Source organism: Protobothrops mucrosquamatus, unplaced genomic scaffold (assembly GCF_001527695.2).
Source record: "Protobothrops mucrosquamatus isolate PMUCROS unplaced genomic scaffold, P.Mucros_1.0 scaffold134, whole genome shotgun sequence".
Lineage (NCBI taxonomy): Eukaryota > Metazoa > Chordata > Lepidosauria > Squamata > Viperidae > Protobothrops > Protobothrops mucrosquamatus.
Genome location: NW_015386501.1, coordinates 584,784 through 602,231, shown reverse-complemented (window position 1 = coordinate 602,231; position 17,448 = coordinate 584,784). Strand labels below are relative to the sequence as shown.

Below are 17,448 nucleotides of genomic sequence, written 5' to 3'. Positions count from 1 at the left end.
AGTACTCAACCAGGGCCTTCAGCTATGTTCAGACCCACTGCTGCTGGTCTCCGTCCCGATGTTCCTCAAGCAGTATGGCCAGAACAGCTCCAATCAATGCTCACTTGATAGCACAGAGCATTGCTTCATTGCAGAGACCCAAGCCTTCATCCTCCACTCATTTCCACTCCGAGCCCCCGGAATATGCCTACTCCATTGCCTCTGATCATTCATCTCAAGACAGAGAGTCATATTCGGATGCTGAGGAAACACGGGACCCACCTTTGTCAGAGGACGAGGAAACGCACCAGGAACCCTCTCCCTTCGTGGGATTGTTTGATCCCACGTTATTCAGATCCCTTCTATCTAAAGCCACCACAGCTGCCAAGATTGCACCCAACCAAGAACCACAACCCACCCCTTCCACCAGTCAAGCTCTAGGCCCTCTATTCTCCGAACCGACCGTGACCCAAAAACACATTCCGTGCCCTCCCTTCTTCCTTAATACCATAAAGAAACAATGGGCTCGCCTCAGTGCTCCCCCTGCCCAGGGGTCACTGATAAAAAACTTTTCAATGTTGCTCCATCGCTGACAGATCTGCTAGAGGTCCTGGCGGTAGACACATCCTTAACTCCTATCTTTTCCCCCTCCACCATGCCAGGCGATATGGCGGAAGCCTTGAGACCAGAGGAAAGAAAATCAGAATTTTCTTTGCGCAGGTCTCATCAAGCAACCGGCTGGGCAGTGAAGGCTTCCACTTCAGCATCTTTCTTTTCCAGGACCTCCATCATTTGGCTTCGATAGCTTCAGGCCATGATTCCCCAGGAACAGGTACGGGCTCACCAAACTTTGGGTAAGTTGCTCGCTACGGCAGAATACACGGCTGATGCCACACTTCATGCAGCCAGATTTTCGGCCAGGGCAATTGCCGCTAATGTATCAACTCGCTGGCTGCTCTGGCTGAAACAATGGCGAGCGGCGTCTGGCCACAGCACCTTACACTGGCAGTCATTTGTTTGGGGAACTCTCGATCCCTACATGGTGGAGAACCGGGACAAGAAGAAGGTGTTAATCCACCAGACCAGGCGGGCGGACAAGAAAACTAGCCCATATTATCGTAAACAGTCATTCCGCAGCACTTTGGGGACGGAGTGGTCCCAACAACCCCGATCCTTTCCTCCTAGGGACGATCGCCAATCTGACCGATTTGGACCCAAACCCAGGCAGCAATTTCAGTCCAAACGGCCCTTTCGAGGTGCTGGGGGCTGTCCCTTTAGGAGGAATAAGTGACTCCAGGGATGGACCCCCCATTGGTGGCAGGCTTTCCCTCTTTATTCACAACTGGGAAGCCACCACCACAGACGTTTGGGTTCTATCCACCATAGAGAACAGCTATCACTGGAATTCCTATCCAGACCACCAGATTGGTTCAGGCTGTGCCCAACCCCCCTGAACCCAACCAAGAGAAACCTCATGAACGAGGCCATAAATCACCTCTTGGAGATAAAGGCCGTGGAACCAGTCCCGGCCGAACAGATAGGGAAAGGCTTCTACTCCATCCTCTTTGTAGTGCCGAAGACCTCGGGAGGATGGAGAGCCATTCTCGATCTAAAAAGACTAAATACCTATCTAATTTACAAAAAATTCAAGATGCAGACTCTACAATCTATTCTGTCCAGCATCAGAAAAGCCGACTTCCTGACGTCTATCGACCTCACGGAAGCGTACCTACATGTCCCAATACTTCTCGAACATCGCAGATTTCTCAGATTCTGTTACAAGTCCTGTCATTATCAATACAGAGCTCTTCCATTTGACCTGTCATCCGCTTCGAGGGTGTTTACGAAGATCCTGACGGTTCTGGCTGCCCACCTGAGACTGGTTCCAATACAGATCCAGTGCTACCTGGACAACATTCTTATACAGTCCAGGTCAGTTCAGACGGCAAGGTCAGACATAGCACTCACCATCGAGGTTCTTCAGAACCAAGGTTTCTCCGTAAACTTCCTAAAGAGCCAGTTAATTCCATCCACTCGTCTCCTTCATTTGGGGGCGGTTATAGATACGGAACAGTGCATGGTCTGCTTGTCACCGGACCGCCAGATCAATATCCGGGCCCTGATACGTCAGGTCCAACACGACCGTGTTGTTCCTCTAGTCACCCTCTCCCAACTCTTAGGGAAGATGATCTCATGCATCTCCATAGTGCCATGGGCCAGATTCCACTCCAGGGCCCTGCAGTGGTTCATTCTCCCCTTTCAAAAGGCGGAAACTCAGCTCTTCCAACAGAAAAGTTAAGATCCCACCTCAAATATTGAAGTCGCTCCGCTGGTGGACTTCCCAAACGGTAGCCAGAGGTTCCAATTTCAAGGAACCGACTCGACTCACCCTCACCACCGATGCCAGCCTCTTCAGATGGGGGGCTCATCTCCAATCCCAGTGGGCTCAGGGACAGTGGTCCAGACGGGATCTAAAGCACAACATAAACTGGTTGGAGCTCAGAGCCATACACCTAGCATTACAGCATTTCAGCCACAGGGTGAGGGGACAGTACGTTCTAGTCTTCATGTACAACATAGCAGCCAAAGCGCACGTGAAGGGGGGCACACAGTCCGAGTCACTCATGACCGAGGCCCGACTGCTTTGCTCCTGGGCAGAGACCAACCTCTCCTCCCTCAGGGTGGAACACATCTCGGGAGAGGCAAACAAGCAGGCAGACGCCTTGAGCAGAGCAACGGTGGACCACTCCGAGTGGCGCCTGCATCCAGAGCTATTCACAGAGATAGCGAAGAGATTCAGCCACTCAACACAGGATCTGTTCGCATCTCCGGCGAATTCACAACTCCCGAGGTTCTTCTCCCGTTTTCCATCTCCGGGGTCAGAGAGAGTGGACGCCCTACGCAGCCCATGGCCCAGGGATCTACTTTACGCATTTCCTCTGCTCCCTCTAATGCCAGCGGTCATACGCAAACTGTTACAGGAGAGAGCAGAGATCATACTAATTGCTCTGCACTGGCCAAAGCATCCGTGGTTTGCCGACCTCGTGAGTCTTTCCATCTCGACTCCATGGAGGATACCTTCGGATCGCATTGCGCTCAGTCAGGGCGCACTTCAACATCTGGACCCACAATGGCTTCAGCTAACCACCTGGCATTTGAGCGGCAACGTCTAACTCAGGAGTCCTACCCAACGAGGGTGATCAACATGATCCAGGCTTTGAGACGTCCGTCTACCAACAGAATTTATGATTCCACTTGGAAGAACTTTTCCAACTGGTGTACCAGGAACCAAATTGATATTTCATCCATCACTATCCCTAGAATTTTAGAATATTTGCTGGACGGACTCGACAAGGACCTATCACCAAATACCATCAAAAGGCAAGTAGCAGCCCTGGCTACGATGCTGTCGTGTGACAGTTCTTCTTCTCTGGCCCATCATCCGATGATCCGTTCCTTCATCAAGGGAGCGGTCAACTCAAAACCACCTTGTGGGATCTTTCTTGTGTATTACAAGCTCTTACCGCGACACCATTCAAGCCCCTTAAGACTTGTGATTTGAGACTCTTGTCCATGAAGGTGGCCTTTCTTGTAGCAGTGACATCAGCCAGGCACATTTCCGAACTGGCAGCACTCTCTGTCAGGGAGGATCTATGCGTCTTTCGTAAGGATTGTGTGATCCTTAGATTGGACCCATCGTTCATTCCTAAGGTAAACACTTTATTCCATAGATCACAAGAACTTATACTACTGAGTTTTTGCCCCCGACCATCTCACGACCTGGAGCGCCAGTGGCACACCTTGGATGTACGCAGGGCATTAAGACAGTACATCAAGCGGATTTCTGTCTTCCGCAAATCAGAAGCGCTTTTCATTTCTTTCCAGCCCTCTTCCATGGGGCAGAAGGTCTCGTCGTCCACCATTGGCAGGTGGATCAAGGCCTGTATTGCCACGGTTTATGAATCCCAGTCCTTATCCATCCATAACCATATCACTGCTCATTCCACCCGCAGTGCAGCAACTTCAGCGGCTTGGGCGACTCAAGCGCCCATTGACGAGATTTGTCGGGCGGCGACTTGGTCGTCGCCCTCCCCGTTTATAAGACATTACAAAATTGATAAATTTGCCTCCGCAGACGCCTCCTTTGGCCGGAGGGTGTTATAACAAGTGGTGTCATCCGGAGGGACACATGCCCTGACACCCCCCCATAGGGACAGAACAGGCTTTGGTATGTCCCATCTATGGATTATCCATCCTCATGCTGGAGAAGGGGCGTTGTCTTACCTGAACGCCTTTTCTCAGCATGATGATGGATAATCCACTCCCGCCCCTTTAGTGGCTGTCAGGTCCTGTGTAAGGGGTAGGGGAACCAACGCGTCGGACTTCGTCTGCTGCTTCGCCTTTCGTTGGAACTGGGTCAGCATAGACCAGCGGGAGGCGTGGCAAACTCTCAGACTTAGTCTATTGGGTAGAAAGGACAACAGGAAACCCATCTGTGGATTATCCATCATCATGCTGAGAAAAGGCGTTCAGGTAAGACAACACCCCTTTTCTCCCAAAGCAATTAATTCGCCACTTTTCTTTTCTTGAGGGAGCGGGCCAAAACCTCCCTCTCTGATCAGGGAGGATTCTTTGCTTTGGGCAGTAGTATTAAGTTCATAAAAAGAGGATAAAGTCTCACCCAGTTCCATCTTCTTTGCTCAAAAATTGCTAGTTAGTGCTTATCTTCGGTTGTCAGAAGCTTCTGACTGGCCACATGAATGTAGCCAGTCTTTCCTCCGCCGGTTTAGAGGGTTTCCTCAGATCCAGTAGAAGAGCCGCCACTTCTCTGCGACCGATGAGGGTCCCCTCCTTCGTCGCCTCTCCAGGGTGACTTTTTACCCGTTTTAGAGTCCCCAGCAGGGCCAAATCGAACGTGGAAGACGGAGCCCCTCTGAACAGAATTTTCCAATTTTTTCATTAAATCAATAGTTTCATCAGAGATTTTTGACTGTACCAAGTATTTTTCCCGCACTGCTATAGATATAGCAGATTCAAGGATGTTTTTGAATATTTGTTCATTTTGGTCCGTAAGGTTCATCTCTTCCAAATCTTGCAATAGAGCAAAGCGATTTGAGAGATTAATCTCAAAATCGCTGTTCTCCTCTAAAAGCCTATCACTCTTTTATTTTTGTTTTTCGTGACATCTTTATCATTTTCATAGGTTCTTTTTGACAGTTTATCTTCGCTTTAGCTCATACCATTCTATTGGTCACTTCCAATGTTAAAGCAATTGAATTGCACAGTACAGTTGCAGAATGTGGTTTTATCACTTGATGTGATACAGTCAAAACAGAACTATATTAAAATAACATTAAAGTAACAAACTACTGGTGAAACAGCAATTGCTTAGAATATAAACAGAATAATACAGAGTAAACAGAACAGCTGTAATCCTAAAAGTAACAAATTTTCTGTTTTCACACACAAATAATTACTGATGAAATGTATAAAATGATACGCTAATAAGGATGCAATTATTGAAAAAATTATCAGATCTTTCGTCTCATATATTTGTTGATTTTGATGCTGCACTTTTCAGAGCTAATGGTATGGTGGTTCTTAATCACACACTTCACATATCATTAAGTAACCCTTTTCATATTCTAAGGCAAGTGCTGAAAGAATAAGAGATGTTTAAGGAGTCAAACTCTATTTTTCTTCTGTTGAACCAGTTATTACATTGTATTTTAAAATTATTACAATATTTTTGAAGATTTGGTCTATTTAAGTGTTTTATTTAAATTTTCTAATGTTTCAGTATTTCCCTTGGAATGTCCTTGGCATTGTCTGAGTTAATGGTCTATTGTAAACTCTGTTTTATTAGCTTGTAGAGTTTATTTTCCAAATTCTCATTGAGAAGAAAATAACGCATTATTTTCATGTGTTATTTTTAGTACTGTGGCACAAAGCTTTTTTTTCCTTATAAGAGGAATTAATAATGTTATTACGGATTTTTTTTTCATGGTATTATTTCTTTTTTAGTTAATTGGGAGATTCCTGGTGGTGTTAGAACTGTGCATATACAACTTAAACTAAGGAATTTTGGTGTTACATTTGTCTCTGAAACATGTTTTTGAAGAGAATATTACATTCATCTCCAGGCAAAAATATTAATAAGTCATGCTATTAATAGAACAACAGTTTCATGTTTATACTGTGTATAGAAAGATGCTGGAATTGTAAACCAGTTCATATTATAAACAATATTGGGCAATAGCTCAACCCTTTTTTGGTAGATATTAACTTTTTAAAAATAGTATTTTGTGCTGTTTTTTTTAATTTCTGTAGACAATCTTATTAAATTCGCAGTACAAATGCAGTGAAAAAGTAATTTAACTTTAAGATTTTTTATTTGTAATGTAATTTTCTGGTGGTATGGAAGTACTACTACTCTTCCAAATGAGGAAGCATTCTCTAAAAGAAGCTTGTAGAAATGTGACATTGAAATTGCATTCACTTCCTTTATTTTCTTTGCAACATTGTCAATTTCCATAGCAACAATTGAGATTCAAGAGAAATTGTATATATGAAATTGTATCTGTAAATTAGAAATCTGTAAACTCATCCATACTTTCATCCTTATTTGAGAAATTCACAGTTGGGAAATTAAGCAAATTGGCAGCACTTGACATTCACTGAATGATTTAACAGTGTCATATCTCTTCGTTACATATTTTTTTTACTTTGAAGTTTTAATTTCATTGAATTAATGTGATTAGTTATATCTGTTAGGAAAACATTTTATTAAAAAATGAAAAAGTACAAAATTAGCAAGACAAAGGCCCCACTTGTTTCTTATTAGAAGTAACCAGTGTCCTCTTTTAGGCAGAGTTCAGTGTATTTTGCAGACTCAGCCATTTAACTTGAGAAATTTGCCATACTTGCTGTACCTACTTGCTATAAGAGAAGTAAACTGATCTGTGATTCAGTCCTTGCTCATCAATAAAATTAATAGTTGGTATGTCTAGGATGCAAAGAAGAGTGGATGGCATTTCTGGAAGAGATCCTAAGAGTAATGTCCTGTGCCTCATTTCTCCCTGCTCCCCTTTCATATTCTTATTTCTCCCTTCTCCCTGCTCCTGGACTCCAGGTAGTTGGCTTGGCAGCAGTGTGGCTTTTAGGATAAAGAAAAAGAACAGTGAATGCAGGAAAGAAAGAGAGCAGAAGTTTTGATCCATTCTGCAAGGTTATGCCAGACTGCCAGGTTACTTGTGTCTCCAGGATGAGAAAGGAAGCAAGAGCCATCCCTCAAATACAAATGCATATTTTATTATTTATTTAATAAATTTATACATCTGCCCATCTCATATACTCAACAGTTAAGCAGCTAATAATTAAAACAGAATAAAACATTGTAAAAAAACAAGTTTTAAAACAGCAAAAAGAATTGTCTTGGCTGCTATATTATTTTAACACAATATCAAAAAATGGGCTTACATTCTGTATACTGTTAGGTCTCCAAGCTTTCCCCAGGGCAAAGCCAAGTTTTCCTGCCTTGCAAAAGATGAGCAGTTGGGGCAATCTCTGGGAGAACGATGTTCCAGAGGATAGGCACCACTGTAGGAAAGGCTCTCTGGGTTCCACCAGCTAGCACTGTCTGATGGACAGGATCTGGAACATGCGTCTCCTGCCAGGTCTCAAAGGACAAGTAGACACCACTAAGGAGAGATGGTCCGATAGGTAATCTGGCCCATGAAGATCTTTAAAGGTAACCACTAATATCTTAAATTGCACCTGGAAGCATGCCAGAAGCCATGCAGCTCATGGAGCAGAGGTCTCACATGTGCCAAGTGTGTTTGCACCCATAATTGCTCATGTTGCTGCATTTTGCACCAGCTGAAACTTCTGGATACTTTTCAGGGGCAGCCCCATGTAGAACACATAGTAAATCAAACAGGACGTGACTAATACACGTGAGAGAATGAGCAAGCCCTCCTGGTCCAGCAACAACAAAAACCCTCATAGCCAAGACTGCTACTTATTCTTCTTGGGCAGGAGCCATGGGTCCAGGAATTCCCAAAATTACACACAGAATCTATTTGGTATAGTGCAACCCCACCTAGAACAAGAGATGAAGCTTCTTCAGAACCAGGGATATCCCAAAGTCTCTTGGCCTTACTAGGGTTGGGCTGAAACCTCTTGTTCCCCATCCAGACCTCCACAGCCTCCACACACAAAATAGGACCTCCATGGCAGCACTTTGACAAATCAGAGTGGAGCTATAGAGCAGAATATCATCAGCATATTCACAATAACTCCCTGAACTGATGGATGACTTCATCAAGTTGTTTCATGTAGATGTTAAAACAGAAGAGGAGAAAGCACAAAACAGTGACCCACATAAGAGCTGTGAGCTGAACCTCTCCTTTATTAACACTGATTGGAACCAACCCTGAAGAAAGGAGGTGAATCAACATAATACTATGCTATCATTCTCAACCCCAAAGCTGATTCAGAGTGATACCATAATCCTTATTGAAAGATGCTGAGAAGTCAAGAATAGCAAGGAGGGATGTACCATCCCTGCCTTGCTCTTGCTAGACATCATCCAATAATGCAGTCAATGCTGTTTTGGTCCCACCAGGCCTGAACCCTGACTGTAAAGGGTCCATATAATCCACAATTAATGCTTATGGTGCCTTGTAGCTGTGTTTCAGCAAGAGTTTCTCTCCTTGTCTACTTCAAATAATACTGTGATATGAGAACGCATTCCCTTACTTCTGGTGAAGGTACATATAAGAATCTCACTTCTTCCACATATGCCCCAATCATTTTTATCAATAATCTAGTCCTACTTCCCGTACTTAATTGCAGTGGCACAAATCTTTTGAGACATCCCAGAATTCATGCCACAGTTTAGGGAGCTCTGATGTGGATGTGGATAATGTGAGCACAAGAATGGAGATGGCATGCAGGTGACATGAGCCCCACCTTCGGAAAGTTCTGACTTACTTATAAGGCTGCATGTAGTTCTTTGCCACAACTTTGATCATTTTAATATAGATGAATGCAGGGGTTTTGGGATCATAGCTTCTTCTGAACAGATCATTGTGTTCAGTATATAAATGTCGGGATGGGAACAGAAACATAGTCTGTTATGCTTATAGAAACTTCTTTGTGCTATTGATGTACAAAGAGAGCAAAAAGTGGTCATACCAGCGGAGATTGGTACAAGACTGGACAGATTCTTATAAGACTCAATCACAATTTGGTGTTTTATATATTCTACGGCATTTCTAGGCTTCCTCTCACTCAACAGACTAGTGTGATATTGCAGCTCTTTGTTTTCATTCCATATTGCATTTCACTTACTTTAATTCATGCTCATTGTAAAGCTTTTCTTAAGCATAGCCTATTCCCTTCAACTTTTCTGTCTTATGCCATCTCGTTTTTTTAGTTTAAGTGGATGCTTGTTATCTTCTCAGTTCTCTTGGATGCTTGTTATCTTCTCAGTTCTGCCCTTTTTGTTTACTTCATCTCACTTGACTCTAATTCCCAGTGTAATATTTGGTCCTTCATGGGCAAGAAGATTAATGACTAGAGAGCTCTGTCTTTGATCTTCCCCATAGTATGGGGTATTTGAGACTTAAACAAGCTCTTATCTAACTTAGTGTCCTTCAGGAGTGTTGGACTACAACCATCTACCTCTGGCAGTACTAGTTCGAGATGGTGAGTGCTATAGTATAGTATACTGAGGACATCAGGAGAAAACCTGCCATAGAAACTGTTCTCTATATGAATTGATCTTTCACGCATACTATATTAGGGAGACAGTGTGCCTGTTTAGGTGTTCATTAATTTCACTTCATCATGACTCTACTTCTTACATGTAACTTATATTAGCAATTTAACTTGTAACAGTTGTTTTAATTTAAAATGAGGAATGCTGTGGAAGGAAATAATTAACTGCTTCTCAGCTTTGGATATAATTAAAAATTATATATATATATATATTAGTGGAATCTCATTTGAATGTTTTTGAGTCATCCTCTCAAAAATTATCCATTCTTAATTCCCAAACTGCTTTTTAATTTACCATATTCAAGCATATACAGATAGTCCTCAGTTAACAATGGCAATTGGGACCAGAATTTCCATCATTAAGCAATGTGTTCATAAAGCATAACATCTCAACACCATGTTGCTTAGTTGTGGCACTTCCGGCACTTCCTTGTTGCCATCATTAAACAAATCACCATGCGTCATTAAGCAAGGACATTGCATAGTTGCCATTTGTGACTGCAGGCTTTCCCATTGACTTCGCTTAAAGGAGCGAAGAAAGCTGCAAACGGTAACTATATGACTATGGGATGCTACAATGTTGTAATCATAAGCTCCATCTCCTCCCCCCCCTGCCTCGCGTTGTGACGGCAGCAGTGAGATGTACCGCATGGCCTCCTGCCCCATTGCGGCAACCAGGTGGGATGGAGTGGGCGGGGTCCTAATTAGGGCTTATTTTTGGAGTAGGGCTTATATTAAGCCCACCTCCCAAAATCAGGGTAGGTCTTTCTTGGGGTGGGGTTTATTTTCAGGGAAACGTATTTATGATAATTGCAGTATCCTGGAGTCACATGATCACCATTTGTAAGCTTCACAGTTGGCTTCAGACAAGCAAAGTCAATAAAGAAGCCAGTGAAATTGCAGATCATGATCACATGATGTCTTACTTAACCACTGTGGGTGACTTAAAGCCACAGCAAAACTGATGTTAGTCTGGCATAGTTACATGTTTCATTTAGCAACTGCATCACTTAGCCACAGAATTGCTGATCCCAATTGTGGTTAAGTGAAAACTACTTGCACTTTATCAGACTATTTATTATATGTTTGCTTATTATACTCTGCCTTCCCGCCATAAAATACTGAAGGTGCATTTTACCACTTTACAGCATTGTATGTGTACACGTGCACACATAAATGCATGTCTCTCTAAATTACAACTTGAATAATTGATATATTGGTCCGGTTGGATTGAGTCTACCATATTGTGCTGAATGTAATCTCTATTTGAGTAAAGGAGCTTCTATTCTACTCATGGCGCCTGAGTTTTTTGTAGCCTGTAGTTCTTTAAAATCACAAGTATACCCTCTTGAATACTAAGTAACTGAATGTAATGTTGGAGTTCATTAGGTAGTCATATGCCTAACCTTGGTCTTTGAGTGACATATCAAAGATCGCTCTCCAAAATGGAGTTCTGGCCCTGATAATAGTTAAATTTACTTTAATTTAAATTAAATTTTATTGACTTCAATTATAATAAGATTACTGCAGGTATATTTAATAAATACCTTTCTGTTACATTAAGCATTGCAGATGCAACAACATTAGAGAGACTCTGGAGACGCTATAGACATTTGGGGAGCTGGAAGCTGTGCATTTGTGTACTACACTAGTGAACTTTCCTAGAGAAACCACTTTCATGACCCCTCAGTGCCAGTTTAGATGGATCTGTTCCATTAGGCTCAGAACAATAAACTGTTTAAAGATTTCACAAGATTTAAATGTTGCACATGCTGTGTTAGAATCAGAAGTTTTTGTCTCAGGAACTTAACAAAACCTGTAATGTTAATTTAAAAAGATTGCTTAGGTATTTCAATAACTAACCATTTGACCCTTTGGGTTTTTTTTTTAATCTTGGAATAAACTCTAGTAATTTTAAGAGATAGTGTGTTCAAAATATACCCATAATTATATGCAGTAACTAATAAAAAACAAATTCTGTATGCAGTTTCATGAATAAAGTTAAACCAAAGTATTCAACAAAATAAGTTACCCATCTTTTTTTCAAAACTATGTGTGCTGCTTTTGATTTTTTTTCCCACAGGAATTGCCCAAGTCATTCAATGTCCTGTACGTTGGATGAACTGTAACAACTTTAAGTGACTTATACTTGACAAGAAATGAGAGTTAGAATATTGAAGGAATATTTATTTCAAGAATAGAAGAATATAAAGAAAACTGAAGAGAATACAGAAGAACACGTCTTATTTTTCCTTTCTCCTTTCTTTCATTTTCACATTTCTCCTGATACTAATAAATATCCAAACTCTGCCCTTTGACAAAGTCTGTGGTTTTCTTAATTATGCAACTTAAAATTTGATTAAATGAAATGGCACCTTGCCATTTTACATCAGCTATGGAGCATTAGAAATAAAATTATGGAGTAGTTATCTAAACCTTTTTGTGAAACATAATAATCGAAAATGTATTTCCATTAGTAAATTTGCAAAGTCGATTTCTGAACATTAGAACATATTTTATGAGTTTTTGCACAATTGTACACTTAACCAGATGAAAGAACAAAGAAAATATTCCTTTATTTTGCACTGAAAATAAATACTTGTTTTCAAGAATAAGCAAGAATATTGAATACATTTCTTTTTGGTTGTGGAAGTTTCTCTATCTGATCCACTTTTAACTTAAGGTTTATGTATTCTTTTCACATTATAAAGTTTTGTTTACCTGGTTTTTAAATTGGAGGATGAGAATGACAGAGTGATTAAAAAATCAACATTTGCTTTTGTCTTAAAAAAACAAAATTGGCTTTTTGATAAAGTTTCTTCTGGTTATCTTTGTTTCCAGTGTGTGAGGCTTTTTAAGGTTCATATAGTTGAGATGGATTGGTAATGGGATGTCATGTTACATTTAGAAAGACTATAGAAGCCTTTTGTATGACATAAATTGGAAAAAGATCTTCAAAGCACATATACAATAAAAAAAACCTCCAAAAACCTAGAAACCATTTTCTTTTTCCGTTTAATATTCTTTCAACCTCTGGCCATCTAACTTAGTTATAAGTAAGATTATATTAGTTTATCTTAAAGTAGTTTGTGCAAAGGTAATAAAGAAAAATACTCTTTGGGAAGGTAGAAAGGGATTATGGAGATATAAAGAAGAATTGTAAAGTATACATCTGTTAATATAACTTGACTTTGTCCTTGTCCTTCAGTTCTCTGTACTGCCCTGGAGGAGAGTTCTCCTGAACATATATCCTAAATGTATGAGGGCTTGTAGATGGGGAGAGAGTTCTGAGGGTCTTATTTGGTTAGTGCAAATTGCTGCCTAACTCTACTCCTTACTGGCAGAGCTGGGCACCTAAGACAGACAGGAGGAAGGAAGGAAAGGAAGGAAGGAGAAATGTTGAAGAATGTTTGAAGGGAAAAGGGAGAAGAAATTCATTATCAAAAGGATTGTAAATTGTAGAGCAGCATTTTTATATAAACTGCACTTCTGTTTAAGATATAAAATTCGATAGATCAAAAATCCAGGCATGACAGCATTTGCAAAAAAATACCTAGCCCTGAAGGTATAAGTATAAGTATAAGTCATCTGTTACAGGCTACTGATAAAAAGCAAAAACTGGAACTCAAAAATTTAAAGACTGAGTATTTGAAAACAATTCCGTATAGCTTCTTTTTAGGATCATAGACTGTTTGGAGCAGCAACTTTAATAGTTGAAGTAAGCTCTGCTGAACAGTAGGATTTACTTCTGAGTAGTTGTGTATGAATATTAGTCCAATAGTAGTTTTCTGTTTGGAGACTAAATAATAAAATAAGTTAAATCAAAACAATCAAAACAGTATCTGACTTCTATCATTTTATTTTTCAAAAACAAGATCTCTATGGTACATTAAAGCATTTTTTTCACTGCATATATTTTATTGCTACAGTTATGAAAGAGATCATGATTCCATTGTAATCAAATGTATTTCATCGTAATTGAATTTTGGTGAAGCATAAGATTTGAAAAAATCCTGACATTCATTTGAGATAATTCAGATTGTGAAAACAGGCCTTTTTCAGTCTTGAAAAATTATATGGACTTTTTTTTCCTAGTGTAAACCATGAAATAGTAATATATATATTAAAAGAGGAAAGCTGGATTAGTCTATGGTAGCAAAAAAACCAGGACTCTGATAACTTTTCTGTCTAACCAATTTTTATTAAAAGGCTTAAGGTTTTTAATACTCTTCCTGGGTAGTAGCAGAAGTTTAGCAGTTATTTTATTCTTTTTTTTATTCTGAGTTGCTCTGGGATAAATTCATGTCTTTATTAAATGTACCAGGAGTTGGTTCCAAGTAGTAAAAGAAAAACAAATACTTTCTCACTTTAGAGATAATATATTGCAGTCATCTTGTGATCTCTATAGTTTGGTTCAAAATCAACATTAAAGAGACTGATGCTGACATTTAAAAACTCTCTGTTGTTTTTGCTTTTTATTTTTTAAATAAAATCTCTCTCGCTGTAAATTATATCATCAGTATATCTGTCCTGAATTGTGTTTATGCTGGATATTTTTATGATCAAATGTGGGATTTATTGGATATGCTTTTTGTTTTAATAATTTAATAATTTTCTTTTAACTAGAAATTATGGAGAAGTCGGGTGAAGAAGGAATGCCTGACCTTGCTCAAGTTATGCGCATTTTGTCTGCAGAGAATATCCCAAACTTGCCACCAGGAGGTGGTCTAGCTGGCAAGTAAGTAAAAATATACAAAACTCTTTGAGTATATAGAACAGAAATACAGTAAATTTGTGTTTTTTTTTTGCAGGCATATATATTATTGAGTTTAAATATTAGTATGATCATGATAACCTGCTGTAGATTTAAATGTAGTCTTTCATGCCTCAGTTACTGTTTACAATTAACAAATATTTTTCTCTGATTTTTTTCTCCAAGACCAACATCACTTTTTATTAGTTCTGCAGCTCTGGTCATTCAGTAGAAATAGCTGAAATTCTACAAATTGTATTTCAGAATGACAAATATGTAACTACATTACTGAATGCTCTCCCTATGTTTTTTGCATATAGTATAATGCATTGGGAATGAGATGACAAGAGTTGTTAACTTTATGTAAAGTTTTGCTGTCTGGAACTGTTCAGTTTTAACCATTTTTTCAGTTGCATCCTAAAATGTTTCAGGCTAGATAATTCTATGAATTTGCTTTAGAGATAGTGCTAGCTTAATGATAATTTGTTTGGTCGTTCAAAGTTTCAGCAGCATCAAATGAATGGCACTTAATGCCCAGTCCCCAAAGTTATGACCATTATAGTGCCCTGCAGTTGCATGATAAAAATTTGAGTGCTTGGCAGCCCACCTACTTAACAATTCTCCCAACTGCCTGTGTCCCTCTCTCTCTGCCCTTTTGGTTGCCCCACACAGCAGCACTTGGCGTCGGCAGCAGCATAGGGGCTGATGTAGAAGCCCAAGGTCTTCTGTTTCAGCCAATTGCGCCCGGCCGCTATTTCAGTCCCAGCCCCACTGCCACTGAGGAGTGCCACCACAAGCGCCATAGTACAAAGCGCCAGTCATCCCAACTGCCCTGGTACATCTAGCTGACCATCGCCACCTTCTGCTGCTGATGCACACACAACCTGGCCCTATGTGAGGCAGCTGCTGGCTGAACCAGGCCTTATTCCTGAGGCTGCTTCTGTCATTCTCCAAAATAGCATGTACTTTCTCCAAGTAGTGAATGCCATTCTTGTGATGCTTCAGAAGACTTCTGAGGCTTTCTGAAACTGCACAATAAGGCCATATCCATCGTCCTCCAAATTGCATGCCTTGTTTTGTAATGCTTTGGAAGAGCTCAGAAGCTTTCCGAAAGCTTTCCAAAGCATTATGAGCACAGCGTGTGCTATGTGGAGGATGATGCAAGTTGCCTCTGGAAGAAGGCCTGCAAAAGCCAATAGCTTCTTGGCATAGGGCTAGGCCAGGTGCACCTTCTAAGCAGCGGGATGAAAATGACAAAAGTCAACTGGCATGGCAGAGCCTGCAGATTGCAGGGTGATGGGAGTGGCTCATGCTTTGTGTTGGGATGGCTGGCCAGAATGTGCGGCTTGAGGTGGCACTCAGTGGTGGGTAGCACCAGGGCTGAAGTACCATCTTTCTGTTTCAAACCCAGAGCTGCCACCATCACTGAAGAGTACAACTGTACAGGATGACCAAAAGGGCAGAGATTGGAGGTGGGGGTGGGAATAGGCAGGTTGAGGGGAGTTGAAGAGGAAAGTAGTACCTTACCTTACTGAGGCTTAGAGCTAGGAGAAACCAAGCTGGAATGGCTTGTATCAGTGGGATTCAGTTAATGGTAACATTGCTAAGCAATGCAACCATATGATGTCATGCTTTATGATCACAGTGCTTTGTAACAGAAATTGTGGTCCCAATTATTGCCATAACTGGAGGAGTACTTGCACTGGAGGAGTACTTGCATTTTAATGTATTTTCATGATGTACTTAACACTTGAAGAGTCTTTGGAGACTAAAAATATAGGAAAACACTGAAATGTGATAAAGATATAAGTTAAGATTTAATTTAAAATGCTACACATACTTTAGTAATAATGTTTAACTCTGGACAGAATGGCTTGTGAATAATTTAATTTTTGCAGGGTTTTTTTTTTTGTTTGTTCACAGTTCATGTATTATAGCTTGAATTTTTATTCAGTTGGTTTGGTCAGTCCCAACTTTTTGAATGTGTTAAAATATAATCTCAACAGGACTTTCCCCATTAATTGTTATTTTTGTGCAAGTAGATACAAAATATTTTAGGTTTTTTTTTAAAATTAACAAAATGCATACTCTAAAAAAGCGGTGGCCTGAGTAAATTATCTTTACTTTGGGTGGAGTTGATGCAGTCCAGGACCACAGAGTTCTGCATTATCTCAATTTTCTAACAAAATTTTGCTAGGATGCACGTTAGTATACAAAAGACTTTGATGTAAATTGTACTTCTTTGATTTAATACAAAACCTTTGCACAAGGATTGAAATCCAAGGTATTTTTCGTTTGTCCATAATGCTTGCCAGAATAACATATTGCACATTTTCCCAGCGATACTTATAGAGAAATTTAATAACTAATGCTTCTGCCAAAATGTCTCATTCATTTTTATTTCTTTAGTCTCCATAAACTATATAAAACAGCTGGCTATTTTTAGAATGTTTTTGCCTTGGTCATATCACATGTGAAGATTAGCACTAAAATAAGAGTGCATAATATCTATATACTCTATGTAATATCATAGTTATTTAAGCATTAAAATGAGTAAATAAGTACATCTCCAGATTACCATCTACCATACCGTTTAAGGATATTTCTTATGCCCACATAACACCTCTACTCCACCAACTGCACTGGCTCTCAATACGCTTCTTGGTGCAATTCAGTATGCTGATTATCCTCTATAAAGCCTTACACAGCTTTGATACAGGAATGGATTTTTTTTTTATTAAAAGTTTTATGAAGATTACAATATTTCCCGCCCCTCCAACCCCCACTTCCCAGAGCTATTCACAGGGTTAACAAATAATAATCATAATCTAAATAACATTAACCAACTATTAAATTACCAAATCTATAAAGCACTTTAACTCCCTTTTTAGATAAATTTAAGTAAATTAAAATTAAATAATGAACAAATAATA

The 17,448-nt window shown here is 40.1% G+C and overlaps 1 protein-coding gene across 2 annotated transcripts in view; it reads left to right on the top strand.

Annotated features, from left to right (window-relative positions):
- PPM1B (protein phosphatase, Mg2+/Mn2+ dependent 1B) overlaps positions 1-17,448 on the top strand; it is a 77,938-nt gene that overhangs the window by 50,362 nt on the left and 10,128 nt on the right. For both annotated transcript variants that reach the window (XM_015813087.1, XM_015813086.1), the window contains exon 5: positions 14,389-14,500. In XM_015813087.1, the coding sequence (XP_015668573.1) occupies positions 14,389-14,500 (112 nt within the window). The remainder of the gene's footprint in view (positions 1-14,388; positions 14,501-17,448) is intronic.